The 16,627-nt window shown below is 40.5% G+C and overlaps 1 protein-coding gene across 5 annotated transcripts; it reads left to right on the forward strand.

Moving 5' to 3' along the window:
• The first annotated feature begins 1,505 nt into the window (after positions 1 to 1,505).
• LOC110529427 (NACHT, LRR and PYD domains-containing protein 3) lies at positions 1,506 to 15,064 on the forward strand. Of its 5 annotated transcripts, none has more exons than XM_036984810.1 (15): positions 1,509 to 1,787; positions 2,447 to 2,498; positions 2,681 to 2,863; positions 3,016 to 3,045; positions 3,295 to 5,044; positions 5,346 to 5,519; positions 5,657 to 5,845; positions 6,915 to 7,088; positions 7,172 to 7,345; positions 7,528 to 7,707; positions 7,894 to 8,067; positions 11,173 to 11,346; positions 11,440 to 11,613; positions 13,894 to 14,067; positions 14,680 to 15,064. In XM_036984810.1, the coding sequence occupies exons 2-15, from the start codon at positions 2,486 to 2,488 to the stop codon at positions 14,711 to 14,713; spliced, it is 3,597 nt and encodes a 1,198-aa protein (XP_036840705.1). In that variant the 5' UTR covers positions 1,509 to 1,787; positions 2,447 to 2,485; the 3' UTR covers positions 14,714 to 15,064. The 5 variants fall into 5 exon arrangements, with proteins under 5 accessions (XP_036840708.1, XP_036840705.1, XP_021467267.2 ...); XM_021611592.2 differs by having other exon boundaries at positions 1,510 to 1,787; positions 5,672 to 5,845; XM_036984811.1 differs by lacking the exon at positions 1,509 to 1,787 and adding an exon at positions 1,906 to 1,999.
• Positions 15,065 to 16,627: the final 1,563 nt, after the last annotated feature.

Raw genomic sequence — 16,627 nt, forward strand, 5'->3', positions numbered from 1 at the left:
ATGACAATGATCCCAAACACACCGCCCGGGCAACGAAGGAGTGGCTGCGTAAGAAGCATTTCAAGGTCCTGGAATGGCCTAGCCAGTCTCCAGATCTCAACCCCATAGAAAATCTTTGGAGGGAGTTGAAAGTCTGTGTTGCCCAGCAACAGCCCCCAAACATCCCTGCTCTAGAGGAGATCTGCATGGAGGAATGGGCCAAAATACCAGCAACAGTGTGTGAAAACCTTGTGAAGACTTACAGAAAATGTTTGACCTCTGTCATTGCCAACAAAGGGTATATAACAAACTATTGAGATAAACTTTTGTTATTGACCAAATACTTATTTTCCACCATAATTTGCAAATACATTCATAAACAAATCCTACAATGTGATTTTCTGGATTTGTTTTGCTCATTTTGTCTGTCATAGTTGAAGTGTACCTATGATGGAAATTACAGGCCTCTCATCTTTTTAAGTTAAAGAACTTGCACAATTGGTGGCTGACTAAATACTTTTTTGTCCCACTGTACACACAAACAGACGCACAAAATGTCCTGCTACGCACACACTGTCTCACTACCCAGCCCACAGAGATTAGTGACCTTGTCCTTGAGGCTACTCCCCGTTCTCTCCCAAATCGCTAGTCAGGTCGGCACCAAGCTCAGACAATCTGTGTTTAAAATACCATAAAGACATATTGTTTTACCCTAATTCTGACTAGGACAACACATTTATTGATTATGATTTTATACATTCTAATCAATTCCATACAATTATATGTTTCAGGACGGAATATTCTAATCATTCAATTAACAGATAATTCTCAACTAACAATCGCCCTCACCTCGATTTGTATTATATAACAATATATATATATATATATATATATATATATATATATATATATATATATATATATATTTAAAAAATCATGTTTATCTTATTTTCCATAATTAGCTATTCATATTTGTAGTAATGTTGGCAGTTTATGTAAAGGATATTTACCTCTCACCAGTCTCGCCATTATCAAAATTACATTATGGCAAGCAATTATTATTTTAGCAAACAATTATTGTGATTCATCATATATAAGGTTGTATATCTGTCCGAAGCAGTGTACCACGTTCGAGTTCGATTTTGTCGATAGCTTCGCGTGGGATCTGAAGCGCTGTAAGGAGGAACTGTCTAACTACACATTCAGGAACTTCTTCTTTCTCTTGGATAGCTGCAACTGTGGTAAATACAGTTTAAAATAGTATATTCAAAGGATATTCGCGCTTTCAAACCACTTGAGCCACAGACTCCAAATAAGTGTCATGATGTTGGAAAAATATGTCTTATGTGTAGGCCCAATGAGTGGACATTCTGAACCTTGTTTGAAGTCAGTAGGTCACATGACCAAGGAGCTATTGAAATTTTAAAGTTTGAAAAATTCATGTAAAATCGAGAGATGAAAATGGACAAACATTGGTGTGCAATGTGTAGGCCCACTGAGAAGAATTCTGAACCTTGTTTTGAAGTCAGTAGGTCACATGACCAATGAGCTATTGATATTCAAAAATGTAAATACATCATTTAAAATAGTGCAAGATGTAAATAGACAAAAAAAAAGTGTGTGCAATGTGTGTCTATGCCATCGGGTTAGCTACAGCCAGTTTTTAACGTTTTAGGAGTAATGCTTAAAGAGCTATTGAAATGTGAAAATGTTGATTTGTCACTTTGTTGACATCCCTAACTGCTGTTGGTGGACGTAAGGAAAACTACAGACGAATATCCAACCTGAAACTTTCATTACCTCGGTCTGTAAGTACCAGTTTTTCTCTCATGGATCTAGTCTGTATGTCAAGTAAGGCTTCTCTCAGAACGATGTTCTCCATTTTAAGTTCATTAACTTCAGTTTTAATCTTATTGACTGTCCCTGTTAGCTTGTTTGTCTTTCTCCAATGTCGCAGCTGTTTCGTCACTCATCTTGAGACTTGCCTTCAACTCTTTTATATCCTTACTGACTAGTTCAAGTATGCGCAGTTTGTCATTTATTGATTTTTTAACAGATCGGGTTCGACCTTTACAATTCACGGTGGTGAAAATATTAAATCGTCTGTGTCTGTAGAAGAGTCACGTTTTGAAATAGGTTCCCCTTTTATTCTCCGTTATGTTTGGGTGTTGCTTGTTTTCGTAATATTTGTCGATGCATTTCTCTAGTCTCGTGATTTGTTTTGTTATCCAGATTGAAGGTTATTGTGTAGATTGTGTAGCGCTAATATTTAGTCTAATTTACCGATATTGAATATTTCGTTTTTATCATGAGGTGGTCTACATAGTTGTGTTCAGTCCGCCATCTTGAAGTGTTGGCTAAGCATAAACGTCAACCTGCATTTGGAACATTAAATTAATGTGCACCCAAGCTAATAGCCAAAATATTTACATCTCTTTCTTGCTTTTTCTCTGTTTTCCCGGGTTAGTCCTTGTCTGTCCATTCCAGTCCAGCTGAGATTGTGTCTATGGATTCCAAAGGTAATTAACCAGAATTGTTCAACCCTTATACAGGCCATAACTGTAGAATAAGCTACTAGTTAAATAAACGTTGTGTTATACAGAGGACAGGACTGGTTAAAATGGAAACAAGTCTGGAATTTGTTTTGCTCCTATATATAGATGCATCTCTATATTTTCCCTGTCTGACTCCTCTCTCTCAGAACGTTTTTTTTTTAAGGAGGCTGGCCCTACGAAGAGGCCAGATCTCTCCATACCTACACAAGGAACTTCTTTCCAGTCTACCAACACCGCTCAGGATGGCAGCAATGTCATATCACCCACAATCTCTGGCAGCCAAATAAGAGACATTAATTATTACATCAGTGTGGGCTCGAAGGGTGGTGGTAAGTTACCTCAAACTTCTGACTCATTAAATTGAATACATAAAGTACAACTTACTATCTGGTGTTGGGAAATTTTACACACATCCCAGATCTTTTTGTCGCTCTCTCCCTTCGCATTCTCACTCTCTCTTTCTCTCTTTTTCTCGTTCCAGATGATGAAGATACTTTTCCTAATTCTGAAGGTAATAACACCCTCTACAGACCATCTAAGTTTTTTTAATTTATTTTTTAAATACAGTAATTACTTTTAACTTTACATGCAAATCTGACACTAAGTGTGAATCTTTATATATTTTTGGTGGATGTCACAGCCCTTTGAATAAAAGGGCACACACAAGCTACTGAGCATAGATTTCTGTTAACAATCAAATCTATCGTCTTCATGTTTTGATGTAGATGCAGATGATTTTCTGTCATTTTGTTTCTTTCAGATATACATGTTGAAGACCGCCATCAAAAACTAAAAGACTATCTGAAGATTAACAGTAAGATCACTACTATTCAGGAGGGTTTAGCTCAGCATGGAAACTCCAAACTGCTTAATGACATCTACACAGCGGTTTATATAACAGAGGGGGAAAGTGGAGAGGTCAATAATGAGCATGAGGTAAGACCATTTGAAAAAACAGCTTTACAAGAAACTCCAATCCTATCCAACGACATCTTCAGATCCATAGTTGGGAAAGACAAACCGATCAGAACTGTGCTGACAAAAGGAATTGCTGGCATTGGAAAGTCGGTCTCTTTGCAAAAGTTTGTTTTGGACTGGGTTGAAGGAAAAGCAAATCAGGATATAAAATTCATCTTTCCACTTCTTTTTCGGGATCTAAATTTGATGAGGGAGAATAAAAGTTTGATGGACATTCTTCATCCTTTTCTTCAGACAAAAGAAGCAGGAATTCTCAACAACAATGAACACAAAGTGTTATTTATCTTCGATGGTCTAGATGAGTGTCGACTTCCTCTAGACTTCCAGAACAACAAGATCTTGAGTGACATCACAGAGTCAACTTCATTGCATGTGCTGCTGACTAACCTCATCAAGGGGAATCTGCTCCCATCTGCTCGCATCTGGATAACCTCCCAATCAGCCGCAGCCAATCGCATCCCCCCTGAGTTTGTTGACAGAGTGACAGAAGTACGAGGGTTCAATGACCCACAGAAGGAAGAGTTTTTCAGAAAGAGATTCAGTGATCAGAAACTGGCCAACAGAATCATCAAACACATTAAGTCAATACGGAGCCTCTACATCATGTGTCACATACCTTTGTTCTGCTGGATTTTAGCCACTGTCCTGGAGAGAATGAACAAAATGGAAAGTGGAGAGATCCCCAAAACCCTGACCCAAATGTACACGCACTTCCTGAACATCCAGAGAATGCTAAGGAAACGAAAGTACCCTGGAGAAAATGAGCGAGATCCACTCTGGTATAAAGCGAGCATCATGTCACTGGGAAAACTGGCCTATCAGCAACTGGAAAAAGACCATCGGACCTTCTTTGAAGAGGATCTGACAGAGTGTGGCATTGATGTCAGAGAGGGGTCCATTTTTTCAAGGGTTTGTTCAGAGATGTTCAATACAGAGTTTGGACTGTACGAGAGCAAGACGTACCAATTTGTGCATCTGAGCATCCAGGAGTTTCTTGCTGCTGTGTATGTTTTCATCTCATTCAAAACCAGCAATGAAAATCCAATGCTAGAAGGACAACACTGCTCCAAAGGCAAAGACATCTACTTAAGTGCAGTAGATAAGGCCGTTCAAAGTGAGAATGGGCACCTAGACCTTTTCCTCCGCTTCCTTCTCGGCCTCTCGCTGAAGAGCAATCAAGATATCTTACAAGGTTTACTGATAGAAAAAACCGGCAGCTCACAGACCAATGAGAAAACAGCCATGTACATTAAGATGAAGATCAAGGAAAAGCCCTCTCCAGAGTGTTGCATCAATCTGTTCCACTGTCTGAATGAGCTGAATGACCATTCCTTACAGGAGGAAATCCAAAGCTACATAAGGTCTGGAAGTTCCTTGTTTGCCAGACTCTCATCTGCACAGTGGTCCGCTCTGGTCTTTGTGTTGCTGACTTCCACGGACGACCTGGAAGTGTTTGACCTGAAGAAATACATCAGATCGGATGAGTGTCTTCTGAGGCTGCTGCCAGTGGTCAAAGCTTCTAGAACCGCTCTGTGAGTATTTGGTCAAATCGATGTACTGAAAGTTAGCAAATCAATATTCTATTACTTGATGGTAATTGCATTTCGTAGTCCCTGGACAAAATCATACTACTGATCTATTCAAGTGAAGATAATTCATTTCTATAAGTAACCACCATGTTACCCGTTCTAAATTTGTTTAGGATAGGACAACAATGTGTCCTGTCTCTTTAAAATGCCATGGTTCATTTGTGCAGTATTTTTCGCTCTGTGAAGGAAGTTTTGGAGACAGAAGATGTCGTCTGATAACTCATTTGACAATATATTTTCCCAGACTCAATGGATGTAAACTTACCTGGAGATGCTGTGAAGCACTGGCCTCAGCTCTCAGCTCAAAGTTCTCTAGTCTGAGACAGCTGGACCTAGGAAACAATGACCTGCAGGACTCAGGAGTGAAACCACTCTGTGCTGGACTGGGGAATCCACTCAATAAACTAGATACACTGAAGTAAGACAATCTTCTGAGCGTGAAATTAGATTTTAAATGCTAGATAACTGTATTTACGGCCAACAATGAGTTGTGATTTGATTTGTACTACCATTTAGTGCACAGCCCTATAGTAAGTGTATGCCATTTAATTGTAGAATGTCTCTCTTCAGACTGTCTCAGTGTAATATCACAGAGGAAGGCTGTGCTTCTCTGGCTTTAGCACTGAGGTTAAACCCATCACACCCAAGAGAACTGGACCTGAGTGGAAATAACCTAGGAGACTCCGGTGTAAAAATGCTCTCTACTGTACTCAAAGATCCACAATGTAAACTGCAGAAACTGAGGTGAGTATTCTGATCTGTGGAATTAAGCAAAAACAATTGCAGTAGAAAAAGGTTACTGTGGAGGTAGATTCCCATTGACCCGGCGAAGGCACACCTGAGTAAGAATCCTAGAATAGTTTCACCTTTTTACCACGGTACCATTACTTTCCCTTCCTTATGGAGACATCAACAGAAATTTGAAAGTCAATATGCTTTTTAGACTGTCACACATTCAACATTGTGTGTTTTGTAGTAGATTTGACTAATTTGATAAAAATATATTCAGAAAGTCCAAATAGATATATGACATGTAGAACAGACATGCTTCTCTGTCATGTGGAGAAAACAAACAGAAGACTATTTGATGTGCAACATTAAGGACAGTACACCTTAATACAGGATTCAGCATGCACCTGTCTAAACACAAGCAGCAGAATTCACTTAAAAGTAAACCAGGAATTTTACTTGCTAATTGTTTTCCTCAAATGATGGCATGAGTGTTGCCTGTGTGGTTCATATAAACATATATAACAATCCATTGATTTCTTTAAACTCATGAAACCCGTTATAGACTAGCATTAGGGCCGGGATGATACCAGTATTACGACAGTATCGTGGCAAGGAAACAAAATACAAAGCAGATGTAACTTCTTTAGGAAAACAGACCTAATTGTTGGAAACAAACCACATTATGTTGTCATCCAGAGTCACATTTATTTATTTTCCAAGCTATTCAGCAGGTTTTTAAAGGACCAGACAGTTTGGTCTGCTGCATGTTTGAATTTTTGCCATAGAAGAAATATTGCGATACTGGTATCATCACAGCCCTAGCTAACATATGCTTTTGCTCATGGTTGTGGCTATGTGTGCCCCTTCCTCCCCAAAAAATATAATTTCTGGGTAATATTTCTGGCCATTTAGGTGACCCATTTCGAGCCAAATGTTCCATAATTAACATTAATATGAATGATTTTTGTAAAACTACAATGCTTTACTTCTATTCACAATGACACTGACTATTTTCTAAATGTGAATAATCTTTTGGGGCAAAGAGTTGAGTTGAATGTTTTTACATGAACTAACATCACAGGATGTCAGGCTGTGGAGTCTCAGAAGAAGGCTGTTCATCTCTGGCTTCAGCCCTGACGTCGAACCCCTCACACCTCAGAGAGCTGGATCTAAGCAGGAATGTCCCCGGAGGCTCAGGAGTGGAGAAGCTCTCTGCAGTACTGGTGGATACACACTGTAAACTTGAGACGCTGAGGTGAATAATTGAATAGTCTTTTCTTTACACGGTATCCCATATTTCTGAGTGAAGAGTGACGGCGTTATTCCTTCTTTCTGTAGGCTGTCAAACTGTAGTATCACAGAAGAAGGATGTGCTTCTCTGGCTTCAGCTGTGACGTCAAACCCCTCTCACCTGAGAGAGCTGGACCTGAGCGGGAATAACTTAGGAGACTCAGAATTAGAACGGCTGACAGTTGTTTTGAAGAATCCACAGTGCAAACTTGAGAAACTGTTGTAAACAACTCATTATTTTGAGCACTTTGAGAAATGTTTTCATAGATAATATTTTATGTTATTGATATTTTCAATTCAACACTATGGTCATATTTTACATTAACTAGACTATATAACAATGCATATGAAATAATATGCACCTCATGTTACCAATCTTAAAAAATGTTCACTTCTCTCCAAAGGCTTAAAAAATGCACATTCACAGTGGAAGGCTGTGCTGCTCTGGCTATGGCTTTAGCCCTGAGGCCAAGACCATCACCCCTGAGAGAGCTGGACCTAAGTGAGAACCAACCTGGTAACTTAGGAGTAAAACTACTCTCTTCTGTACTGGAGGATAAACGCTGTACACTGGAAACACTGAGGTAAAGACTGTATCCTCATGGTGGTTGGTTTAAGCAGGGCAATAAGTTGGGACTGAACCGGCAGACTGTATTGGGTTCGGCAGCACTGCTCTGCGGCTGACGCTGTTCTGTTTCCACCCTTCTGGGTGTGTGTGTTGTGAGGTTTGGTCAAATAAACAATAAAGGATCTGTTCTATATCACCCTAGGTTGAATGATTGCAACCTCACTGAGAAATGCTGTGAAGCACTGGCTTCAGCTCTCAGCTCCAGCACTTCAAGTTTGAGAGAGCTAGACCTGGGGAAAAACAAACTCCACGATGTGGGGGTGAAGCTGTTCTCTGTTGGACTGGGGAATACCTACTGTAATCTGGCAACACTGAGGTAAGAGAGCTAAATTATACATGATACTTTTGTATATATAGTGTATGTGGACGGACACCCATTTAAATAAGTGGATTAGGCTATTTCAGCCACACCTGTTGCTGACAGGTGTGTAAAATCGAGCATACAGCCATGCAATCTCCGTAGACAAACATTGGCGGTAGAATGGCCTTACTGAAGCGCTCAATGTCTTGCACCGTCATAGGATGCCATCTTTCTGACAAGTCAATTCATCAAATTTCTGCCCTGCTAGAGCTGCCCCAGTCAATTGTAAGTGCTGTTATTGTGAAGTGGCAATGTCTAGGAGCAACAACGGATCAGCCGCGAATTGGTAGGCCACACAAGCTCACAGAACGAGTCCGCTGAAGTACTTAGCATGTAAAAGTAGTTTTTCCTGGGTTGCAACACTCACTACCAAGTCCCAAACGGCGTCTGGAAGCAACTGCAGCACAATAACTGTTAGTCGGAAGCTTTGTGAAATGGGTTTACATGGCCGAGCAGCCGCACACAAGCTTAAGATCACCATGCGCAATGCCAAGCCTCTGCTGGAGTGGTGTAAAGCTCACCGGCATTGGACTCTGGCCTAATGGAAATGCATTCTCTGGAGTGATGAATCACGCTTCACCATCTGGAAGTCCGATGGACAAATCAGGGTTTGGCAGATGCCAGGAGAAACGCTACCTGCTCCAAAGCATAGTGTCAACTGTAAAGTTTGGTGGATGAGGAATAATGGTCTGGGGCCGTTTTTCATGGTTGGGCTAGGGCCCTCATAATGCTACAGCTTACAATGACATTGTAGATGATTCTGTGTTTCCAACTTTGTGGCAACAGTTTGGGGAAGGCCCTTTCCTGTTTCAGCATGACAGTGACCCCGTGCACAAAGTGAGGTCCATACAGAAATGGTTTGTTGAGGTTGGTGTGAAAGAAATTGACTGGCTTGCGCAGAGCCTTGACCTCAACTGTATCGAACACCTTTGAGATGAATTGGAACGCTGAATGCAAGCCAGGCCTAATCGACCAACATCAATGCCCGACCTCACTAATGCTCTTGTGGCTGAATGGAAGCAAGTAGTCCCCGCAGCTACAGTGCCTTGCGAAAGTATTCGGCCCCCTTGAACTTTGCGACCTTTTGCCACATTTCAGGCTTCAAACATAAAGATATAAAACTGTATTTTTTTGTGAAGAATCAACAACAAGTGGGACACAATCATGAAGTGGAACGACATTTATTGGATATTTCAAACTTTTTTAACAAATCAAAAACTGAAAAATTGGGCGTGCAAAATTATTCAGCCCCTTTACTTTCAGTGCAGCAAACTCTCTCCAGAAGTTCAGTGAGGATCTCTGAATGATCCAATGTTGACCTAAATGACTAATGATGATAAATACAATCCACCTGTGTGTAATCAAGTCTCCGTATAAATGCACCTGCACTGTGATAGTCTCAGAGGTCCGTTAAAAGCGCAGAGAGCATCATGAAGAACATGGAACACACCAGGCAGGTCCGAGATACTGTTGTGAAGAAGTTTAAAGCCGGATTTGGATACAAAAATATTTCCCAAGCTTTAAACATCCCAAGGAGCACTGTGCAAGCGATAATATTGAAATGGAAGGAGTATCAGACCACTGCAAATCTACCAAGACCTGGCCGTCCCTCTAAACTTTCAGCTCATACAAGGAGAAGACTGATCAGAGATGCAGCCAAGAGGCCCATGATCACTCTGGATGAACTGCAGAGATCTACAGCTGAGGTGGGAGACTCTGTCCATAGGACAACAATCAGTCGTATATTGCACAAATCTGGCCTTTATGGAAGAGTGGCAAGAAGAAAGCCATTTCTTAAAGATATCCATAAAAAGTGTCGTTTAAAGTTTGCCACAAGCCACCTGGAAGACACACCAAACATGTGGAAGAAGGTGCTCTGGTCAGATGAAACCAAAATTGAACTTTTTGGCAACAATGCAAAACGTTATGTTTGGCGTAAAAGCAACACAGCTGAACACACCATCCCCACTGTCAAACATGGTGGTGGCAGCATCATGGTTTGGGCCTGCTTTTCTTCAGCAGGGACAGGGAAGATGGTTAAAATTGATGGGAAGATGGATGGAGCCAAATACAGGACCATTCTGGAAGAAAACCTGATGGAGTCTGCAAAAGACCTGAGACTGGGATGAAGATTTGTCTTCCAACAAGACAATGATCCAAAACATAAAGCAAAATCTACAATGGAATGGTTCAAAAATAAACATATCCAGGTGTTAGAATGGCCAAGTCAAAGTCCAGACCTGAATCCAATCGAGAATCTGTGGAAAGAACTGAAAACTGCTGTTCACAAATGCTCTCCATCCAACCTCACTGAGCTCCAGCTGTTTTGCAAGGAGGAATGGGAAAAAATGTCAGTCTCTCGATGTGCAAAACTGAGAGAGACATACCCCAAGCGAATTACAGCTGTAATCGCAGCAAAAGGTGGCGTTACAAAGTATTAACTTAAGGGGGCTGAATAATTTTGCAATTACGCCCAATTTTTCAGTTTTTGATTTGTTAAAAAAGTTTGAAATATCCAATAAATGTCGTTCCACTACATGATTGTGTCCCACTTATTGTTGATTCTTCACAAAAAAATACAGTTTTATATCTTTATGTTTGACGCCTGAAATGTGGCAAAAGGTCGCAAAGTTCAAGGGGGCCGAATACTTTCACAAGGCACTGTATGTTCCAACATCTAATGGAAAGCCTTCCCAGAAGAGTGGAGACTGTTTTAGCAGGAAATGAGGGACCAACTCCATATTAATGCCCATGAATTTGAAATTAGATGTTCAACGAGCAGGTTTCCATATACTTTTGGTCATGTAGTGTACGTGTCCTAAAATTAAGTATCACAAAGTTAATCATTTTTATTGATTAAACTTGAGTTGGATAATGGAGAAGTTAGACAATCTTGAAGGTGACAGATGATTCAAATGATTTAACAATGTATATTAATCAACAAATGTTATATTGCAATGTACAGTATATTGGATGATCGTATTGAATCTACAAGTGATACACTACTACTTATTGGATGATTATGATGCATTGATAAATATGTCTTATGCTTCTCTGTAGGCTGTCAGATTGTGGTGTCACAGCGAACGGGATTTTCTTCTTGTCTTCAGCACTCAAGACAAATCCCTCATTCCTGAGAGAGCTGGACATGAGTCGGAATAGTCTAGGAGATTCAGGAATAAACCTGCTCTCTGCTGTACTGGAGAATCTACATTGTAATCTGGAGACATTGCAGTACGTATTGTGACCATTATATTACAAGGTACATGTTATTTTAACTATAAAGCGATTTTAACACATTCCAATCAAAAATGGTATTTCCTTCAGCTTGAAGGACTGCAATCTCACTGTGAGATGTTGTGGTGCCCTGGCCTCAGCTCTCAGCTCAAAAGGCTGTAGTCTGAGAGAGCTGGATCTGAGTGGCAACGAGCTGAAGAATTCAGGAGTGGAACTGCTCTGTGTTGGATTGGGGAGTCCTCACTGTAAAGTGAAGACACTCCGGTAAGCTCCATAGAAATATAATTAACATATACCCTCAGACTATGGCTAATTCCAATTCTATGGTATCATTGACTTGAATCACATAAATTAGCACCACAACAAAAATAGTACATCAGAATGACTACACTTTGGAAGATAATGTTAGGCTGAGACATTCAATCAGAGGTTATTCAGTCACATTCAATCACACTGATTTCTGAGCTGGGTTCGGTGTAGGCCAGGGTTGGGGTCAATTCAGGAAGTACATAGACATTCCTATCATACTTTTCTCGCAATGTTTTTCAATTAGGAACATTTGGGATTTGGTTTACTTTCTGAGTTGCCTGGAATTTACCGCAACCCTGGTGAAGGCAACATCTGTAAGATACACAAGCGTGTGCACATAACACTAACACACAATGTGTGTGTGAGGAAACCTGGGTGTTTTATCTAAGCCTTTTCTCCCTCTGGTGGCGAGAACACACATACAGTGCCTTGCGAAAGTATTCGGCCCCCTTGAACTTTGCGACCTTTTGCCACATTTCAGGCTTCAAACATAAAGATATAAAACTGTATTTTTTTGTGAAGAATCAACAACAAGTGGGACACAATCATGAAGTGGAACGACATTTATTGGATATTTCAAACTTTTTTAACAAATCAAAAACTGAAAAATTGGGCGTGCAAAATTATTCAGCCCCTTTACTTTCAGTGCAGCAAACTCTCCCCAGAAGTTCAGTGAGGATCTCTGAATGATCCAATGTTGACCTAAATGACTAATGATGATAAATACAATCCACCTGTGTGTAATCAAGTATCTGTATAAATGCACCTGCACTGTGATAGTCTCAGAGGTCCGTTAAAAGTGCAGAGAGCATCATGAAGAACAAGGAACACACCAGGCAGGTCCGAGATACTGTTGTGAAGAAGTTTAAAGCCGGATTTGGATACAAAAAGATTTCCCAAGCTTTAAACATCCCAAGGAGCACTGTGCAAGCGATAATATTGAAATGGAAGGAGTATCAGACCACTGCAAATCTACCAAGACCTGGCCGTCCCTCTAAACTTTCAGCTCATACAAGGAGAAGACTGATCAGAGATGCAGCCAAGAGGCCCATGATCACGCTGGATGAACTGCAGAGATCTACAGCTGAGGTGGGAGACTCTGTCCATAGGACAATAATCAGTAGTATATTGCACAAATCTGGCCTTTATGGAAGAGTGGCAAGAAGAAAGCCATTTCTTAAAGATATCCATAAAAAGTGTTGTTTAAAGTTTGCCACAAGCCACCTGGGAGACACACCAAACATGTGGAAGAAGGTGCTCTGGTCAGATGAAACCAAAATTGAACTTTTTGGCAACAATGCAAAACGTTATGTTTGGCGTAAAAGCAACACAGCTGAACACACCATCCCCACTGTCAAACATGGTGGTGGCAGCATCATGGTTTGGGCCTGCTTTTCTTCAGCAGGGACAGGGAAGATGGTTAAAATTGATGTGAAGATGGATGGAGCCAAATACAGGACCATTCTGGAAGAAAACCTGATGGAGTCTGCAAAAGACCTGAGACTGGGACGGAGATTTGTCTTCCAACAAGACAATGATCCAAAACATAAAGCAAAATCTACAATGGAATGGTTCAAAAATAAACATATCCAGGTGTTAGAATGGCCAAGTCAAAGTCCAGACCTGAATCCAATCGAGAATCTGTGGAAAGAACTGAAAACTGCTGTTCACAAATGCTCTCCATCCAACCTCACTGAGCTCGAGCTGTTTTGCAAGGAGGAATGGGAAAAAATGTCAGTCTCTCGATGTGCAAAACTGATAGAGACATACCCCAAGCGACTTACAGCTGTAATCGCAGCAAAAGGTGGCGCTACAAAGTATTAACTTAAGGGGGCTGAATAATTTTGCACGCCCAATTTTTCAGTTTTTGATTTGTTAAAAAAGTTTGAAATATCCAATAAATGTCGTTCCACTTCATGATTGTGTCCCACTTGTTGTTGATTCTTCACAAAAAAATACAGTTTTATATCTTTCTGTTTGAAGCCTGAAATGTGGCAAAAGGTCGCAAAGTTCAAGGGGGCCGAATACTTTCGCAAGGCACTGTACAGTACATTCTATTCTATTGCACATGTAATATTCATCTCTTGCTGTCAAGTCAATTAACATGCCTTTACGTAATAATACTTGATTACAGAATTGCTGTTTTGAGTCTGCTTATCTTAGCAATGTAACTAGGGTTTACAGACAGTGTTTTCATGTTTTCTCCCTCCTTGCTCTCTCGGTCTTTCTCTGCAGACTGTCACGCTGTGGAGTCACAGATGGGGGATGTTCTTCTCTGGCTTCAGCTCTGTTGTCCAACCCGTCACACCTGAGAGAAATTAATCTAGACAACAATAACCCTGGGTACTCTGGATTGAGACTGCTCTCTGCCGTAATGGAGGACCCAACCTTTAAACTGGAGACACTGAGGTTAGTGCTTTTGAAATGTTCAGGGCCCAGTTTTTCAAAAACATTTAATCCAGATCACAATGACCCTGTGCTGTCTCAATCCGGTTTCCCCATTCGATTTTGGAAACACACAGGAAGACAATATTTAGACTTAATGTCATATGACATATTTTTTGTAGCATATAATGGGATTTTTCATTTTGTCTTAGTACGATATCCCAAAATAAAAAAGGGACCACATCTGGAAGGGGATCAGAATTTAATACAACACAGGATTATTTTGATCTGGATTAAATGTTTTTGGAAAAACTGGGTCCAGAAAATCTATATCAGATCTGAGTTCAAATACTATTTTGGAGTCATTTTAAATACATTAGCTGGGCTTGATTTGTACTTTCATTTATCAATAGAACCAATAGAATAGTCGAGTGCAAACCCTTCCCACCTGGCACTATTGGCAGGCAACATCAAACACAAAGTATTTGAAAGATTTCAAATAGTTATTTTAACCCAGGTATTTTGATATTAATGTTGATCAATAGTTGCATTCTTTTGGGACATTAATCAAATATGGGTATCTGTATCTTTGACCTGAATGATTGTCTATGTTTATGTTTATCAACCTATCAACAGTGCATGGCCTTATCCTGTGGGGAGAGAGAAATGATCAAAGGACATAATGGATGAATTCTGTATCCAAAAACACAATGTACAGAGTAGATATATATTTGTACTGATAAATATTTGTAGATGTTTGTACAGATCTGTAGATGTTTTATGACATAATGGATGACTGCCTTTATCCAAAGACGCAGTGTACTGAGCGGATGCATATTTCCATGTAGATATTTTATTATGTGGGTGATTTTTCTACAGCTGTTCATTTTTCAATGTATGCTATGAGTCTAGAGGCTGGGAATGGGATTCAGGCACACCACTATGGTACGTTGTTATGATTTGTTTTCCAGTTATGCATGTTCAATCAATATTTCAATAAAGAAGCATTAACAGATTATAATTTGCCTTTGTCAGTTGTGGAATTATTATTTTACATCTGTCATCAAACACTGGATACAAATTGTTTTACCCTATTAGCTGGTAATTATTGGTGCTATAACAGGACAGACACCCATAATATTTGAACCAGCCACCTTTTGGTTACTGGCCCAATGCTCTAGCTGCTAGGCTACCTGTCGCAAACCGGGATGCATCCCAAATCTACTGAAGTGTGAACTTGTTCACTACATCCCACAAATATAATAGCATTGAATTGGAGGAGGTATGGGCTAGTTTATACCGGTCATTCCAGTAAAGGGAAGTGATCAAGTGGAAAATTGACAGATTTCAAAGCATATTTCCTTCATACTGTAATTTGCCAGTACCTCATTTGACATATGTGGACACCTGCTCGTCGAACATCTCACTCCAAAAACATGAGAGTTAATATGGAGTTGGTCCCCCATTTGCTGCTATTACAGCCTCCTGGGAAGGTGTTGGAACATTGCTGCGGGGACTTGCTTCCATTCAGACACAAGCATTAGTGAGGTTGGGCGCTGATGTTGGGTGATTAGGCCTCGCTCTCAGTCAGAGTTCCAATTCATTCCAAAGGTGTTCGATGGAGTTGAGTTCAGGGCCCTGTGCAAGCCAGTCAAGTTCTTCCACACCGATCTCAAAAAAACATTTCTGTACGGACCTCGCTTTGTTCACGGGGGCATTGTCATGCTGAAACAGGAAAGGGCTTTCCCCAAACTGTTGCCACAAAGTTGGAAGCACAGTACCGTCTAGAATGTCATCGTATGCTGTAGCGTTAAGATTTCCCTTTTACTGGAGCTAAGGGGCCTAGCCTGAACCATGAAAAACAGCCCCAGACATTGCTCCTCCTCCACCAGTTGGCACCATGCATTGGGGCAGGTAGCGTTCTCCTGGCATCTGCCAAACCCAGGTTCGTTCATCCGACTGCTAGACGGTGAAGCATGATTCATCACTCCAGAGAATGCGTTTCCACTGCTCCAGAGTGCTTTACGACACTCCAGCCGAATAGGAGTGTTGTAACGCACACGGAAAGTATTCAGACCCCTTGACTTTTTCCACATTTTGTCACTTTACAGCCCTATTCTAAAACTGATTAAATATTTTTTTTTTCTCATCAATCTACGCACAATACCCCATAATGACAAAGCGAAAACAGGTTTTTAGAAATTTTGGCAAATTTATAAAATAAATTTAAAAAACAGAAATACCTTAGTTACAAAAGTATTCAAACCCTTTGCTATAAGACTCAAATATAGCTCAGGTACATCCTGTTTTCATTGATCATCCTTGAGATGTTTCTATAACTTGACTGGAGTCCACCTGTGGTAAATTCAATTGATTGGACATGATTTGGAAAGGCACACATCTGTATATATAAGGTCCCACACTTGACAGTGCGTGTCAGAGCAAAAGCCATGAGGTCGAAGGAATTGTCCGTAGAGCTCCGGGACAGGATTGTGTCGAGGCTCAACCTATCTTGTCGGCCGACTGGTCCCATCTGTCAGGCCGACTGGTTCCATCTGGCTGGTCGGACCACCCTATCAGGCCG

Source organism: Oncorhynchus mykiss, chromosome 8, assembly GCF_013265735.2.
Source record: "Oncorhynchus mykiss isolate Arlee chromosome 8, USDA_OmykA_1.1, whole genome shotgun sequence".
NCBI lineage: Eukaryota > Metazoa > Chordata > Actinopteri > Salmoniformes > Salmonidae > Oncorhynchus > Oncorhynchus mykiss.

Coding starts and splice junctions, on each gene's coding strand:
- LOC110529427 (XM_036984810.1), top strand. Junction 7,708..7,893: donor TGTACACTGGAAACACTGAG/GTAAAGACTGTA, acceptor ATATCACCCTAG/GTTGAATGATTGCAACCTCA. Junction 11,347..11,439: donor TGTAATCTGGAGACATTGCA/GTACGTATTGTG, acceptor TATTTCCTTCAG/CTTGAAGGACTGCAATCTCA.